This window comes from Carassius carassius, chromosome 37, assembly GCF_963082965.1.
Source record: "Carassius carassius chromosome 37, fCarCar2.1, whole genome shotgun sequence".
Taxonomy (NCBI): Eukaryota; Metazoa; Chordata; class Actinopteri; order Cypriniformes; family Cyprinidae; genus Carassius; species Carassius carassius.
This window is the reverse complement of record NC_081791.1, coordinates 10,198,824-10,216,576: the sequence shown is the minus strand read 5'-3', so window position 1 is coordinate 10,216,576 and position 17,753 is coordinate 10,198,824. Positions and strand designations below refer to the sequence as shown.

Genomic DNA, 17,753 nt, shown 5'->3' with positions numbered 1-17,753 from the left:
CCACATACTGTGCGTCTCCACTAAATAGCATATTGTGGTTTTCAGATAGTAGGCTTCACCAGGTCTCTCTGAAGGGGAGCTCCCACATTCTGTGGTTGCCAGGTAGTAGGCCTCACCAGGCCTCCCTGGAGATTTAGCTCCCACATACTGTGCGTTTCCACTAAATAGCATATTGTGGTTTTCAGATAGTAGGCTTCACCAGGTCTTTCTGAAGGCGATTCTCGCGGTAGTTTAGCAGCGCTCCCCTTTCTGAAAGGGTCACCTATGAGCATGCTGCTCGGAGCTCGGAGTCCTCCTCTCTTGGGAGACTGATTCTCGGTTCTTTCAGAGCGCTCCAGTACTACATACTGTTTTGAGACGCACTGTGAGAGCAGACATCCTGCTGAGGCAGGGGCTGAGGCTCGGGGAATGGCGCCTTCACACCAAGGTGTTGAGGCAGAGTTAGAGAGGTTGGCCAGACTTTGGTGGATCGGTTTTGCAGCTCGAGAGAGCATCGCACTATCCCCTCTGGCTTCCTCTGACTCATCCAGCTCCATTGGGGGCTGGACGCCATGGTACAGGCGTGGCCGAGGCTTCATCTGTACGTTCCGTGCTCCAATTGCTCTGCTCCCTGGCCATTCCATCTACGAGCTGCTATATCAGAGTTCCACGAGAGCCCCTCCTTAGAACAGTATTTGTAAATCCATGTTATGGTAAGTGTGCACGTGAAGTCTTTGCACACTTTCTGAAATCCACACTGTGGTAAGTTTGCACGCTAGTACTCTGCGTTCTTTCTAAAATCCTATATGGTAAGGGCTTCGCGCGGCTGCTTCGTGCCCTTTCTTTAGTCGGTTAAAGCCCCGTTCATCTTGGGCACCACTCCACCTAGGTATCCTCTGATACCTATCTAGAACAGGGCACCGCTACTAGAGTACTGTTGGGACAGCTCTTTCTGCAAGTTTTTGCGAAAGCTAGCAGTAGCCCCTGTGTGACAGGCAAAGACTTGGTAGAGGAAAGTGCCAGGCTCTTAGCCGTATCCCTTTAAAGGAATCTTTTGTGATTCCAAGCCTTCAGCTCTACCCCGGGCCAGGGCCCTACAGGTAAGTTGGGTATGTAGCTTAGGCCTTTGGTCGTAAGGGATAATGTCATAGACAGCCGTCGAACCGTCCCAGGGGCGACTCCCGGTGAAGCGGTAGAGTTGGTACTTAGTGTTTGCCATGATTCTGGTCTGCACTCCCCTCAGCATGGCGGCGTGGGTATACTGTTCCCCATAGTGTCCCCTCAGAGGACGCAGTTCGAAGTTCCCTTGATAGGGAACGTCTCAGGTTACGAATGTAACCATGGTTCCCTGAGAGGGAACGAGACACTGCGTCCTCTAGCTCCCTGCCATGCTTCGGACGCAAGCTTCACGAAGTAGATAAAGTGACGGGTCCTACAGACGCGTATTTATAGTCGCGCCGGTAGTGACGTCAGATGCTGTCGCCGGCCAACACGTTGGCGTTTTTCAAAGTATGCTACAGACACGGGTCACGACGAGGTGTTCCCCATAGTGTCCCCTCAGAGGACGCAGTGTCTCGTTCCCTCTCAGGGAACCATGGTTACATTCATAACCTGAGACATTTTGTATGCATTGAAGAGTCATGAAAAATATATCACACATTCCTGATTTCAACTGTTTTCAACATTAGTAATAATCAGAAATGTTCCTTGAGCACCATATCACTACATTAGAAATATTTCTGAAGGATCATGTGACACTGAAGACTGGAGTAATGATGCTGAAAATCCAGACACACCAATAATTGTAATAATATTTCACAATGTTACTGATATTTGTAGATTTTTACAGATTTTTTGATCAAATGAATGCAGTATTTGAAAGCATAAGAATCTGTTTTCAAAAGCCTCAAAGTTTTGAACAGTGGATAAAGCCATTCATTTATATTGTTGTATAACCTTAACATTTATTTTTGTGAAATGTTTTTTTTAAATGTACTTGTGCAATCCTTATGTCTTTATTTAAAAGAAATGCCACTTATTTTTTTGATATGATATTTTACAGTGTAATACATACATTTTAAGTGTGGCTTAAGTTTCCAGATGTATTTTGAGGATACTATACAAAGTGTGATTTGATTGTGTTATTCAATCTTTATTTTCTACAATCTGATCTAAAGATGAATATCTTTATGTGATGCCTAACTCAGGTGGAGCTGAGTCCAGTCCCCTCATTACTGACCCCTACTCAACCCCTGGAGAAATCCACCCGGCCCTCTCCACACATCCCTCCAGACCTCCAGGAGGAGCAGAGGGGTGTCATGGACAAAACCAGCCCAGCATCGTTTGAAAGGAGGTCTGTCATTTCTGTGACAATGAGCCAATCTTCTCACATATCTGTGAGCAACATGGCCCTGATGTGCACTGAGCTAGAGGTACAGCTTTAACAGTTTATTTCTGAGCACAGTTACACTTTTCATAGTACTACATTTCAGTAACACACCACTTCATTCTTGTATGACTTATAGAAAACACCAGCAAGCCAGAAAGGAAGTAAGGTTGAGAGACTAGAATTTAAGTCAGGTGAAGAGATTTTTTGACCATGTTGTGTGTTTTTGTTAATTTTTTTTAGTATACAAATATAAGCATCTTTCTTGTACCAATTGCTAATCAGGTCCAACGGCCGTCCACAAGCATCTCACCCTGAGCCACTCCTTTGAGAGAGAGATGAGTCTTTCAGAAAGAGATGAGGACAGTGAGGAGGACAAAGAGAATAAGGCTCCTTCTCCCTCGCAGCTAGCTCTGAAAATGAAGCCTAGAAAGCTGTTTGTGCCTACTAATAAATCCTTCACTCCTAGTAAGGGTATTTATCACCTTATACAAAAAGATTATGCATCATCCTAACTAGGCATGGCGTGGCAAGTTACCAGCATAAAGTATTATTTCCTTGTGGTAATACTAACCAATCAGAACATATTTAATGTTTAATATAACGCCATGAAAAGCTAGATAGACCAATAAGATTTCACTGTGGGCGGAGCAACAAGCATGATACAGCAAAAATAGATACCAAACAACCTTGCTGAGTACAGAAACTTTGATTAATTCAAAAATTTAAATGTGACTGATTTATCATTTGATGCTTTATAACGTGATACAATCAGAGTAGGTCTCTATATGCATAGCACATTACTGAATATTTCGATTTTGCAGACAGTTTTACTGAATGTGCATCTCAGTTTCTCGGACACAGATTAATCCCAGTCCTGACTCATCAGACACTGTTATTTTTGATGCTGTGAGTGATGTTGTGTTGCTGTGCCTCAGGCCCCAATACTAAACCACTGATGAAGGATCAGAGCAGCTCAGAGGAAGAAGAGGAGGACATAGTCACAGAGAACGGGAGAAGAAAGAGACGTTACCAGAGAGGCCTGAATAAAAGGGCCAAGGAAACAACAATATCCAGTAATACAAAAAAGTGTTTCTGGCCACAAAATAGGGCTAAGAATTTGCTTTGTCATTTAATATTTTTCGGGGTCAGTGTGGCTTTTTAATGCTTTTGAAAGAAGTCTCTTTTCCTCACCAATTTGATCAAAAACAGTAAAAACTGTATTTTTTTTTCATCTAACATGCTGATTTGGTGCTCAAGAAACATTTCTTATTATCAGTTTTGAAAACAGTTATGCTGCCTAACATTTTTGGTGAAAACCATGTATGTGTGTATATATATATATGTAGTATATATAAAACATTCAACATTCTGTCACTTCTGATCAGTTTAAAGAGAGAGTAAATCCAAAAATGAAAATTCTGTCATTAATTACTCACCTTCAAGCGTGCCAATCCTCTTCATTCATCCTCAGGACGCAAATTATGATATTTTGATGAAATCCGATAGCTTTCTGACCCCTGCTAGACAACAACACAACTGAAAAATTTTAAGGCCCAGAAATGTAGTAAAGACATTGTTAAAATACTCCATGTGACATCAGTGGTTCAACCGTAAACCGAATGCACACGTTTGTATTGTAGATCTTTTGTGAATGGTGGTGGAGACTGACACGTAAGAGAAGTAATTGTTAAAATAGTTATTTTTGTGTTCTTTGTGCACAAAGAGTATTCTCATAAATTCATATAATTACAGCTGAACCACTGTCACTGTCTTTACTACCTTTTTGGGCCTTGAACATTTAAATGTGTTTGCTGAAGATGAACGACGTGAAGGTGAGTAATTAATGACAGAATTTTCTTTTTTGGGTGAACTAACCCTTTAATGCATTCTTGCTGAATAAAAGTATTTCTTACAATTAAAAAATCCCACTGACCAGAAGTGTGCGCTTTTGAAAGTGGTGGTAAGTGACTCATGGTTATGTCTATGTGTGTTCCCCCTCCAGCTGAAGAAGTGGAGACTCTATCATCTTGTACAAGGTCCAGCTGCAGGCATGCCAGTGTGGAGGGAGACACAGACCTGACCCAGCCTGCTCAGCAGGTGGGCTTTATCTGCCATCAGTTCAGCTCAGAGCTTAAGAGGAAGATCAAGGTGCTCGTCATCTCACTTTTCTCACTAAAGCAGCGCTAGCTAAACACACCAGCACTTGAGGATTCACATCCTTGCATGTCAAACCCGCTGCACATCTTGAAGAATTTAGTGAGTGTGTATTAGCATTTTCTAATAACTTGTCTTGTGCATTTGTCAGAATCGTTGCAGGACAATGGATCTTTACACCGGGCAGACTTTGAAGACCATAGGGCAGCACATGTCATCTGTCAGCGTCCAAGTGCACCAGTACAGGTCAGACATGACCCTTGACCCTAAAGAGGTCAGAGTTTCTGCCTTGTAACATGTCTGATATTTACCTCTAACGCTTTCTTTATCTTGCCTAATATATAGTACTCAGAGGCTGGAGAAAGTTAAAAAAGTCCTGTTGAGCGAAATAGCAAACCTGGAGCAAGATGACATTGCTTTGCGAAGCATGGAAGAGGAATTGACGGTAACGAGTGTTCTGATTTGCCAAGTGTCTATAATTGCAAATGCAAGTATTTGTTTCAAATATCTATCTGTGAATGGCCTTTGATTCAATCACACTGAATATACAGACTTACTGGGAGAAGCAGACACTGGCCTTCCACACTTACCAAGAGAAAGGAACCAAGAGGTGAGAATATAACAGCTGCATGAACATGAGAAGAATGCCATAGATGTCCCAGCTCTATTGGAAATGGAACTAATCTTCCCTTCATAGCTGTTCTGTTCACATAATATGTAATTATGTCTACAAGACCTGTTTATAACAAACAGGATTTTCCATGCGTTCGTAGCAGCAGGGGAAAAACAGCAAGAATTATGTAATGCTAATTATTTGTTCACTCTGTAATGCTATTATGCCAAGAATCTTGTGATTTCTTTAAAAAATGGCAGCGTGCATTATAAGGCATGTTTTAAAGAATTTGTCTATTACTCTAGATTCAAAGTGACTAATGTAGTGCTTTGAATAGTTCCCTCTGTATTTGCGGTTTGTACATTTGTCATGTAAGTGCTTTTCTTGCTAATTCTTGTTGTTTTGTTGTCTCAGATTACAGCAGCTTAGAAGCACCATTCAGACGGACGTGTGTGACAGTATAGAGTATGAGAAACAAGTCTTCTCTGTGGAGGTGTGGAATTGAAACTTGAGTGGAGTCCTTCATGGTTCGATAGTTAACAGTTCAAGCCATTTTAACCTTGGATTGTCTAGATTAGATTTATTTTTTGCTTTTGTTGCAGATGTCTTTGATGAAGAAGAGCATGACTTCAGTTCAGGAGCGTTTCTTCAAAGAAATAGTGAGAGCCCAAACAGAACTGATATTTTATACTTGCTATCACACAGGATTGAATTGAATTGAATGGAATTGTGTTTTTCTCTTTGTAGCACGAGGAAGAGTTGACGAGTGTGCGGAGAGGACTGCAATCCTTGTTCTTTCCTGATCCATCGAGGTTCTGACCTGAGGGAAAAAATCTACCGTTTGAAAATTACTTTATACCTAAAACCTGTTTGTATGCTTAGATATTATTAATGTTGTGTTCTTTTAAAAAAGCATTACTCAAAAGGTTGAATATTTGTACTTTATGCCATTTATTCTGGTCTCCTTGAAACAATGGTTGGCTGTACATAGTTTTAGCGCACATATTTGCTTGTGGTTTTTAATATAAATAATGAATAGTTTAAAAAGCGAATAATTAATTGTTATAGGTAATGTAAGAACAAATGCATTTATTTCTAACATCCCACCTCATAAAAATCAACTTTAGATGCATGTGCGCGGAAATTAAAAAGGGATGCTACATTCTAAAAAACGTTTTGTGCCTTTACACTAGCTGAATAAGCTAACCTCATGGGTTCAATTGAAGGGAGATGTTGAAAAATAAAGACAGGAAAAATTACTAAATGGTTCTTTTTGTATCACTTTTACTTGCAGTTGAAGGCTCTCAAAGATTACGTTCAGATTGAGTTGATTCATTTTTGTTATTTAATTATCGTCCTCTGTAAATGGAACAAGCGAAATAGATTGAAACTCACACAATTTACTTCTGGTTTCATGGCTGAGATAGTGAGACAGATGTCCTGCAGTGTTCTCTATTAATACACACACACTGTTATTCAAAAGCTTGGGGTCAGTAGTTTTTTTATTTATTTAAGGAATTAATATTAGTACTTAAAAAAAAGAAAACGGCAAGGATGCATTGAATTGATCAAAAGTGAAACTAAAGTCAATATAATTTATCATAATTTCATTTCAAATAAATGCTGTACTTTTCAGTTTCTCCAGCGAATGCTGATAAAATATATCAGTCCCACCCCCCCAGCCCCAAAAAAACTTTTCAACATTGATGATAAATGTTTGAGCTGCAAATGACACATTAGAATGATTTCTGAAGGATCATGTGACACTGAAGAATGTAGTAATGATGCTGAAAATTCAGGTTTACTTCACAATTGTACTGATTTTACTTTATTTTTGATAAACTAAATGCAGCCTTGGTGAGCATAAGAGATTTTTCAAAAGCCCTATACTTTTGAACTGTAGTGTGTGTGTGTGTACAGTATAATCAAACTTAAAAAACAACAACACAGAAGTATTTCCAAAATTGTATTTTAAAGACAAGTAGTGCTTACAAAGGTTTTTTCTTTTTTTTTTTTCAAGTGATGACATGAACAACCCTGTTCAAACAGACATTTGTACAGTAAATATGAAATTCATTTATAGCAGGCTTATTAACCCTCAAGTATTTTTTTTTCTTTTTTTCTTTACTTATTTTTTAGAGTGGAGCAGGTTACATGTACACAAACATTTACCCAGAACTGAATCGTCTTTTCTAAGCAGTCGCTGAAATGCAGTCCTCTGCCGCTCCACTCCGTCAGCCTCAGGTTAAATGTATCTGCAGATGTTCTTCAGGTTTCTCCTGTGGCCGCCCGCGGTGGAGACGCAGCCTCTGGCGCTAACCGCACCCAAACACCACTCGGCCCCAGGGCGCTGGAAGAATAAGGGAAGCCCATGGACCAAGCCACGGCTCTGAAAGAAGCACCGCCGCTTTCAGCATTTCCTTCACAGAAGAAAACCCCCTCTTAGGGCCTGTGAAACCTGATCAAGAGGAGAGAAATCAACAAAGGTGACTTCAGCAATCACAACCACCATATGATTGAACGACGCTGTTGCATCAATCAGTTACTGTATTTTTAGTAAGATCATCCATGAGAGCACTAATGGCATGCTTATGTCGAGAGGAACATGTTATCCAAAACCACTCGTGTCAAGGTGACATGTTCGTGATTTATATACGCAAACGCATTTGTGTCCGTCATTGTTGATTTTGTGGATCTAAAAATAGCGCAGGCGCATACTCGCATACTGACCTCGTCAGGTGTTTGCTCGAAACATGGACCTCCATCTCGGTGCTTTTGAACTCGTTTAGCTCTTTACGGATGGCCGCCTGTGGAATCGCAAATAAAAGCCACTTAAACGCATCCTCAGGTGACATGTTCACTCCATAATGAGTCGACCGAGTCATGCGGGGAGAGCAAGCAGACTACTGACACAAATTAGATTGCTCTTTAGTTGCTTCACTAATATAGTGGGTTTAGAGACCTTGAGAGAACCACTGTGAATAAAGGAAAGCGCATTTGTCTCTGTGTGCTCTTACTGAATGAAAGGTTGACCACAGATGTATAAAGATTAGCTGAGGTCAGTTCTCAGTCTCGTACCTTGTCAGATGCAGACAATCTTGTCCAGGGTTTGTCAGCTCTCCTGTCATAGTCCTGGGCTTTGGCCACCTCCACGTAGTCACTGAAGCGGATCAGAATCTTTCTTTCTCTTAGTTCATCCACTGTCGGCCTCTGGTTGAGCTGTGAGAGACACAAAATGATGCTGTTAGTGGGGCTGCAACGGTTATGAGACACAGCTCTAATGTTGCAAGTAATGCATTTTAGGACTAGAATCGGACTGGAGTCACTGTTGACCAATGAAATAGACTGGTTCTTCAAGACTGGTAACAAGATGATCCTTAACATGCTTTTTTATCATCATACTCAATTTCATTCTTTATTTCATTTTATGGTCGAGGTAAACTGCTGAATTTTTTTTTAACCATGAAGTAATGTAGGCAAGCTGTAATGATTCAAGGTAAGTGTATTAATCCAAAGTAAATTACGTAAAAGTAATTACATTATATAATAATAATAATGTTATACAACTTGTTATATTGCAGCCATTTGCTAAAATCATTAATGTACACACAGCACCCCATATTGACAGAAAAACACAGAATTGTTGACATTTTTGCACATTTATTAAAAAAGAAAAACTGAAATATCACATGGTCGTAAGTATTCAGACCCTTTGCTCAGTATTTAGTAGAAGCACTCTTTTGATCGAATACAGCCATGAGTCTTTTTGGGGAAGATGCAACAAGTTTTTCACATTAATTATATAATAATAAAACATGCCAAAAATACTTTGGATACTCCAAAATATTATTTTTACTGTTTTCATTGTTCTATTCTTTTATTTTTGTTATTGTTATTAATGTAATAATCATTTACAAAAAAACAGCAACAACAATGTGTAATTTAAAGCATACTGAAAAAGATGTGCCAAAAAACTATATTATTCCAAAATATAGTAATTATAATAGTTTTATTATTTAGAAGTTAATTTTACTTTACATGTCGCACCTCAGTTTTGAGGTAAATTGCTGATTTTTTTTCTTCACAAAAAAAAAATGTAGACAAACCGTAGTGATTCAGTTTATTAAGTGTATTAATCAAATGTAATTAATTGCACACTGAAAAATACGGCAATAAAACGATATGACTCCAAAATATAATAATAATAATGCTGCTGTTATTGTTGTTTTATTATTAATGTTGTTGTTGTTACTATCTTTGTCATTAATAATAACAACGATGTTTAATTATGTCCGCAATTAATTGCACAAAAATAAGCAAAAAATATAATACAATATGATTTCAAATATCATAATAATAATGAATATTTAATACATTCTTTAGATGTGTTTTTTCCTTTAGGCCTTTGTTCCCTATATATCACGAAACCATTTTAAGATAAATTGTTTTATGTTACCATAAAATAATGTAAGCAAGTCATAATGATAAATGCTAGGTGTATTAAAAAAAGGTAAATAATGTGATTAATTGTACACTGGGGGAATAAACTATGACTCCAAAATGTAATTAGTATTATTATTGTTTCTTTGCAGACATGCTGATAAATATCCCAAGCACTGAGTTCCTTCTTTAGTTTCTGGTGTGTCAGTGATACCGGCTCGTCTTTTAATAGTGTACTTTAACAGAGGTTCCCTCAATCTGATGCAGCTCATTCTCAACATTATTATTCACACAACTCCCTTACCCTTTTATAATGTCTTTTTCCAAGTAGCAATGATAGCAGCAGCAGTCAAAAGTGTCAAGACCAACAACTTCCTTACAAACAGTGACCACCATTTATACACATACATTAGAAAAATAAAGCATGCTGCAAGTGAAATAACCTGAAGAGAGCTGGTTTACCTTTCTGTTCAGTCTCTGTTTGATCTCTCTTCTTTCCTCCTGCTCCGTCTGATCGTTCCTCTCTGAAAGAGCCAGAGAGAGACTCAGTGAGGTGATCAGTCACAGACCTGCTTGAGCAAGGCATCCTATCTGACACAAAGATTACAGTCATCTACTTGATGATAGTCTGAGTCATAACTGACCACATTTACACCTTAACAGCCAACAAAAACTTTTAGTTAATAAAACACTTGAGTTAAGTGCCAATTAAAGATATGATTAAAAAAAACTTTTTTTTCTCACTGAGTAAATTCATGTTCTATTTATTATTATTATTATTATTATTATTATGTATATTCATATATATATATATATATATATATATATATATATATATATATATATATATATATATATTAATAATACATTTTTAAATATTCCAATATTATTCATAAAACATTTAATTTAATTAAACTACTGACTAAATATAAAAAACATTTTTTTCACTTATACAATTACTTGAGATTTAAATTATACATATATATATATATATATATATATATATATATATATATATATATATATATATATATAATTATATAATATATATAATTTATATTAGAAAATTACTTTATATACACAGACAATATTAGTAATGTTTATTTATTTACAAATATAAATGTTATCACAATGAAGTAGCAATAGTAATATTATTACTGTGCAATATCAGAAACAATATTCAAAATTACATATTTCAATTGTTATTCATGTTATAAATAATACACATATATAATATAAAATATTATTTACCAAATATAAAGCTCAATACAATGAAGTAGCAATTAAGTTCCTATTTTAATTATTTAATTATATATTATATGAAATTATAAATGCTAATTAAAAATATATTTAATATTTTTATTTATTATTATTTGTTATTTTTGTAAAAAAAGTGTTTAAAATATATTTTATAAATATTTGTAAATAAATTTATAATTGATTAAAAATAGAAAACTATTTGTATTATATATTGTACTATTGTTATTATTGATGTACATATAATACAATAATAATAAAATGTATCTATTTACAAATACAATTATTATTACAATGAAGTAGAAATCGTGATATTATTTACGTGCAATACTATAAACAATATTCATTGATAACAATGTTTATTACTATTACTCACAAACAACCATTGTTGATGCATACATACATATATTATTTACATTTCTGTGGATGTGGATCATTTTTATCGTGTAGCGTAATACTCACGTTTCAGAATATTTCTGCTCTCCAGCTCTTCAACGGCCGGCCGCTGACTGAGTCTCCTGCGGAGAAAGATGAGAATAATGTTTTGAACCATGCTGTCCCGCGCTGAAGCGGCTCACTGAGCTCCAGAGGGGACTCCTGACTCTCGTCTTTTGTGTTCAGCCTGGCAGCTATTGCTCCGCATCTGGATGCAAAACGAGCACCTTCGCTAAATAAACACCAGCTATTAAGATGAGCCTCAAATGAGTGAGAGAGCGCTCGGTGCACGTGAACTCGTGCTGCTTGCCTTGTTGTGGTTTTTGAACAGGCAGGCGCGCGCGGACTGAGCGCTGCTCCACGCGCTCTTTGTCATGCGCTCCGTCTCTCCTCGCGCACTGATTTGGTTGAGTCTTTTTATTTGCTTGAGAATCACTTATTTGAATATAATATGATGGCAAATACCATTTAGTAAGAGTGGAACAAAGAAACTAGGTCACTCCTATGCAGAAGCCTGTGTCTTCATATATTCTATTAAATATTAAACTCATTTTTTTATAGGCAGAAATCCTATAGTGAGTTTATTCTGGTTTATTCGATCACATTTCACAATTACGTGAACATGGGGGTATATTAAATATGTATATATATATAGAGAGAGAGAGAGATACTTTGGTTTGAGTTGGTGTTTTATGTGATACACATTCAATTTTGACAATTCAATTTAAATTTAAATGATTAAAAACATTTTTAATGTAATATTCCAGGTGTTTTCCCCCTTTCTCTAACAAAAATAATTCACTTGGGATATTGTTTTAATTGTCAAAAATCAATTTACACTTTATTTTTTCCCTGTCACTAATCTTATTTTTTAATCCTCTTAATCTTTTTAATATCCCTAATTAAGAGCCAGTAAAAGCCAATCTTCCAGGAAGAGGCTTAATTTTGTTTGGAAAGCAATTGCACACATTATAATAAGTGAATTTTATTAATTATGTGATGTTTTTGTGTCATTACCTGATTGCAAAGTTAATTATTACAAATTATAATTATTTTATTTATTACAAATTATAATGACAACTATTGCTTTGTCTCACTAAAACAGTATTCTGTTTGATATAAAATATTAGTAAAATAATATCAACACTTCAAACCAGAGCATATTGTGTGTATGTAAAGGGATGCTATATTTAAATAAATAAAGTTTGTGTTATAATTTAAGGGAATTTTGGTACTTTATAATGTATAATATGTGACCATGGACCACAAAACGTCACAAGTTGTATGATTCATATATATATATATATATATATACAACCCGAATTCCGGAAAAGTTGGGACGTTTTTTAAATTTTAATAAAATGAAAACTAAAGGAATTTCAAATCACATGAGCCAATATTTTATTCACAATAGAACATAGATAACGTAGCAAATGTTTAAACTGAGAAATTTTACACTTTTATCAACTTAATTAGCTCATTTAAAATTTAATGCCTGCTACAGGTCTCAAAAAAGTTGGCACGGGGGCAACAAATGGCTAAAAAAGCAAGCAGTTTTGAAAAGATTCAGCTGGGAGAACATCTAGTGATTAATTAAGTTAATTGATATCAGGTCTGTAACATGATTAGCTATAAAAGCTTTGTCTTAGAGAAGCAGAGTCTCTCAGAAGTAAAGATGGGCAGAGGCTCTCCAATCTGTGAAAGACTGCGTAAAAAAATTGTGGAAAACTTTAAAAACAATGTTCCTCAACGTCAAATTGCAAAGGCTTTGCAAATCTCATCATCTACAGTGCATAACATCATCAAAAGATTCAGAGAAACTGGAGAAATCTCTGTGCGTAAGGGACAAGGCCTGGAGACCTTTATTGGATGCCCGTGGTCTTCGTGCTCTCAGACGACACTGCATCACTCATCGGCATGATTGTGTCAATGACATTACTAAATGGGCCCAGGAATACTTTCAGAAACCACTGTCGGTAAACACAATCCACCGTGCCATCAGCAGATGCCAACTAAAGCTCTATCATGCAAAAAGGAAGCCATATGTGAACATGGTCCAGAAGCGCCGTCGTGTCCTGTGGGCCAAGGCTCATTTAAAATGGACTATTTCAAAGTGGAATAGTGTTTTATGGTCAGACGAGTCCAAATTTGACATTCTTGTTGGAAATCACGGACGCCGTGTCCTCGGGGCTAAAGAGGAGGGAGACCTTCCAGCATGTTATCAGCGTTCAGTTCAAAAGCCAGCATCTCTGATGGTATGGGGGTGCATAAGTGCATACGGTATGGGCAGCTTGCATGTTTTGGAAGGCTCTGTGAATGCTGAAAGGTATATAAAGGTTTTAGAGCAACATATGCTTCCCTCCAAACAACGTCTATTTCAGGGAAGGCCTTGTTTATTTCAGCAGGACAATGCAAAACCACATACTGCAGCTATAAAAACAGCATGGCTTCGTCGTAGAAGAGTCCGGCTGCTAACCTGGCCTGCCTGCAGTCCAGATCTTTCACCTATAGAGAACATTTGGCGCATCATTAAACGAAAAATACGTCAAAGACGACCACGAACTCTTCAGCAGCTGGAAATCTATATAAGGCAAGAATGGGACCAAATTCCAACAGCAAAACTCCAGCAACTCATAGCCTCAATGCCCAGACGTCTTCAAACTGTTTTGAAAAGAAAAGGAGATGCTACACCATGGTAAACATGCCCCGTCCCAACTATTTTGAGACCTGTAGCAGAAATCAAAATTGAAATGAGCTCATTTTGTGCATAAAATTGTAAACTTTCTCAGTTTAAACATTTGCTATGTTATCTATGTTCCATTGTGAATAAAATATTGGCTCATGTGATTTGAAAGTCTTTTAGTTTTCATTTTATTAAAATTTAAAAAACGTCCCAACTTTTCCGGAATTCGGGTTGTATATATATATATATATATATATATATATATATATATATATATATATATATACACACACACACACACACATTTTTGAAAGCTGATTAAATAAGTTTTCCATTGGTGTATGGTTTAAGGCAATATTGATGCAACTATTTGAAAATCTGGAATCTGAGGGAGCAAAAAAATCTAAATATTGAGAAAATCACCTTTAAAGCTGTCCAAATGAAGTTCTTAGCCATGCGTATTACTAATCAAAAACTATTTACAGTAAGAAATTTACAAAATATCTTCATGGAACATGATCTTATATCTTAATGACAATGATAATTTTGACCCATACAATATACAGTTGACTATTGCTACAAATACCCATGCTACTTATGACTGGTTTTGTGGTCCAGGGTCACATAGATAACTAGAATGACTCTGCTATATTATGATTTGTATTAAACTGTAAAAATTGCAAATAAAATTGCATGTCATCTCATGGAAAATTACTGTACGGCTTCTTCCAAATGCACTACTCATTTGAAATACTTTGCTATGCAAAGCTATATATTGAGATCTGATAAATTATAAGGCATTTAACAACATTATTTTGCATTCCAGCCGTTGCAACGCTGCTGTCACTCATATAAGCGGAGTAAGATGGGATTCCAGCAGATGTGGCAGTGTTAATATTTCATGAACTGAAATGGAGAACTACTCCCAAAGCGCCTTCGGAAGCTGCCTGGATATTATTGACCTGTATCAGCGGTTGCTTAGCAACAGTAGCTTCCCCGTGAATACTGAAACAAAGAGATCTACCCGAGCAACGCTGGAAGCTCGTGCCACTGGTCTGCATTATGCGCCGGTCATTAATCAGACCGCGTTAATTAACAGACGGATGGCAGTGCACTTTATCCAAACATCTTTCCATCAATTAGGAGAAGCTGCTATGAGTGCTACTGTAAACTACATCTGTATTTGGTATTCACTATGGCGTGCAGGGTGGAGGTAAAGCTGGAGGAGGGGAACATGCACTAGCATCCATTATTCACCAGTCTGAGCTCTAAGAATAGCTCCAGCCGTGTCTTTCTTCGGTGGTGGAGTAGGGCACAGCAAGCCAAAGATAGGAAGGTCATGCTGCTGCAGCAAAGTGTCACTCTGTTTATCTCAGACTTGTGCTGCAGGTGCATTGACCGTCACACTTCACCGCTGGCCTAGATCAAAGTGGACAGCACGCATTTACGCTGACTATCACTGTCAGACCAGAACCTGAATTCACTGTCTTAATACTGTACATGTTTCTGGGATTACTGTGAACCATTTATCAATGCGTGCAGAAAATGTCTTTACATCAAGATGCTCAAAATAACACGCTCTATATCTGAAACAACTGTCCTTCTCGGCTGACCTGACGTGACCTGATGCTTCTCATTTTTCCTGCCTCCATTCTGGTTGATACTGTCAATTACAAAATGGCCAGAATTAATTTTTGCGCTGGAGGCTTTAAAAAGAGTACATGCTGTGGAACTCATTGTCATGTTTTCTGATACATAATTGCATGCTAACTGCAGTTAAATGAACATGTATTATACTATACATTTATGTTAAATTCAAAGAGTGCCTTTTAAACCATTTTAAGTACATCTTTAAATATGATTTCATAATTATGTCTATTGTCTTTGAAATATAGTTAAAGTGCATGTATATTTATTGACAATCATTTATGTCAGTTCTTATGAAACTTACATGCTATGCCTTAGAATATATTATAAATTATAAACGTTGCAATTTAATACAATTTAATACAATTTAAAATATATTAACTTTTAACAGTTAAAATTTTGATCTGGTATTTTACATGTGCTTTAATATGTTAGTCAACACATCAAAACAAGTGTACTTTAAAGCATGACAAAGTAATATTAAAACGTGATGTAAAATATATTTTAAAGCAAAACTGTTTTGACCTTCACTTTTTAAAAGTGTTCTTAAGTCGGTTGGACACTGGTGAAAATGAACTCTAAGTAAGCTTTTATTTTAGTAATATTATTTGATATGCAATTACAGTTTTAAGATTTACACATTTAATACAACACTAGTGCTTCTGGTTCTGGAAGTTTTTTTTTTTTTTTACATAGGGATTTAAAAAAATATAATTGTTAAAGTATTATAAGTCATGAACTAAACCAACCAGCTGAGGAGAATCACAGCAAATTTTAATTTAAAAGCACAAAAGTATTTGAACAGTGGACAAAAAGATAGATGTACAAGACTTTAATGGCTTCAGTAAGGGAAAGAACTACAATCCCATGAAGCACTGCGAATGACATTAATTGACTTACAAAACATGAAGAAATATAAGACTATATTATAAGAATTATAATTTTATAAAAAAATATATATTTGTAAGTTTATTGCAATATATATATATATGTTGCGACTGTGATTGGTGTAATTTAACACAGCATATACATCATCATAGAAAATGGTAGATATTCACCCCCCCCACCCCCTACCCCCTATAGTCTATGACTTATTAAGCATCCAGAACTATTTTGTATTTAAAAGTCATTTATTCAGTGTGCATCACATGTATGAATCTGTAGAATGTGTTGCTGTGCCTGAAGTTAAACTAATGTAAATACATTCGTCAACACACTGTCTGCTTTCTCCTCAAATACTTATCTGAATCACATCTTTGTTACAAACAACATGGTCATGGGCGTCAGTTTGGTTTGAAATGTGGTGGGGACAGAGACGCATTCAGAAGTGCATTTTCAGAAGTGGTGGGTACAATGATGCATTTTTTTTTCTCTTTCGCGCAGGTCATGTTTTGAAAGACGTCCTGTATCTTATTAATGTAAATAAATAAAAATGTATACAAAAATGTGATGATGTCTGACTCGTTTTATGAAGAAGAAAGCCGTACAAAGCATTAGACATATGATATATGACCCACTAATCTGCTTCATATCATCATATAAGTACCATGTTGACAATATGACATGGCCATGACGTGGTTTAATGTACCTAAACAATGATTACCAAATTTCTCTTTCATGTTGCTTTGTTATAACAACTGAAAACGGGGAAAAAAATCTAACCCAAAATCGGGCCTCGCTCTACATTATCCCGCGCTACCCACCAAATAAATCAATAATTTGACACAAAATATTGATTTAAAAAAGAGTTTATTGATTTAAACACGATTGTATTGCTTCCGCTAAAGAAAATAGTTCCGTCTCTACGATTAGAATCCTGCAGCGTCCATAGCAACGCTCTGTTTTTCATGGCAACGGTGTTATTATCAAGAAATAACAGACTTCATTCTACAGTGGAATTCAACCAAGCCATGTAATAATTTGATTTAATTCCCAGTACAATTTACCATATCTACACACAACACAACTTAAGCACTACAAATTTTATCAAGATTGAAAAAGCAAAAATATGTGTAGCACATGAACACTATTGACTATCACACCATGATCTGACTGCTCTCAATTCACAACAACATGCATCCATCCAATCTACATCAGGCATTTTGACTAAAACTTGATCCATTCCTCATCATCATCATCATCACAACTATTTCAGA

The 17,753-nt window shown here is 36.4% G+C and overlaps 2 protein-coding genes across 6 annotated transcripts in view; one reads left to right on the top strand and one right to left on the bottom strand.

Annotated features, from left to right (window-relative positions):
* sycp2 (synaptonemal complex protein 2) overlaps positions 1–6,399 on the top strand; it is a 28,599-nt gene extending 22,200 nt beyond the window's left edge. For 2 of the 4 annotated variants that reach the window (XM_059527406.1, XM_059527405.1), the window contains exons 36-46: positions 2,187–2,411; positions 2,505–2,559; positions 2,651–2,839; positions 3,304–3,441; positions 4,371–4,516; positions 4,674–4,768; positions 4,868–4,967; positions 5,074–5,132; positions 5,550–5,628; positions 5,738–5,794; positions 5,883–6,399. In XM_059527406.1, coding sequence (XP_059383389.1) covers positions 2,187–2,411; positions 2,505–2,559; positions 2,651–2,839; positions 3,304–3,441; positions 4,371–4,516; positions 4,674–4,768; positions 4,868–4,967; positions 5,074–5,132; positions 5,550–5,628; positions 5,738–5,794; positions 5,883–5,954 — 1,215 coding nt within the window. In that variant the 3' untranslated portion in view covers positions 5,955–6,399. The remainder of the gene's footprint in view (positions 1–2,186; positions 2,412–2,504; positions 2,560–2,650; positions 2,840–3,303; positions 3,442–4,370; positions 4,517–4,673; positions 4,769–4,867; positions 4,968–5,073; positions 5,133–5,549; positions 5,629–5,737; positions 5,795–5,882) is intronic. The other 2 variants (XM_059527407.1, XM_059527408.1) reach the window with 2 other exon arrangements.
* Positions 6,400–7,090: 691 nt separating this feature from the next.
* LOC132117975 (phosphatase and actin regulator 3-like) overlaps positions 7,091–17,753 on the bottom strand; it is a 41,028-nt gene continuing 30,365 nt past the window's right edge. For both annotated transcript variants that reach the window (XM_059527403.1, XM_059527402.1), the window contains exons 8-12: positions 11,295–11,350; positions 10,038–10,099; positions 8,214–8,354; positions 7,866–7,942; positions 7,091–7,593 (exon numbers count right to left, since the gene is read on the bottom strand). In XM_059527403.1, coding sequence (XP_059383386.1) covers positions 7,578–7,593; positions 7,866–7,942; positions 8,214–8,354; positions 10,038–10,099; positions 11,295–11,350 — 352 coding nt within the window. In that variant the 3' untranslated portion in view covers positions 7,091–7,577. The remainder of the gene's footprint in view (positions 7,594–7,865; positions 7,943–8,213; positions 8,355–10,037; positions 10,100–11,294; positions 11,351–17,753) is intronic.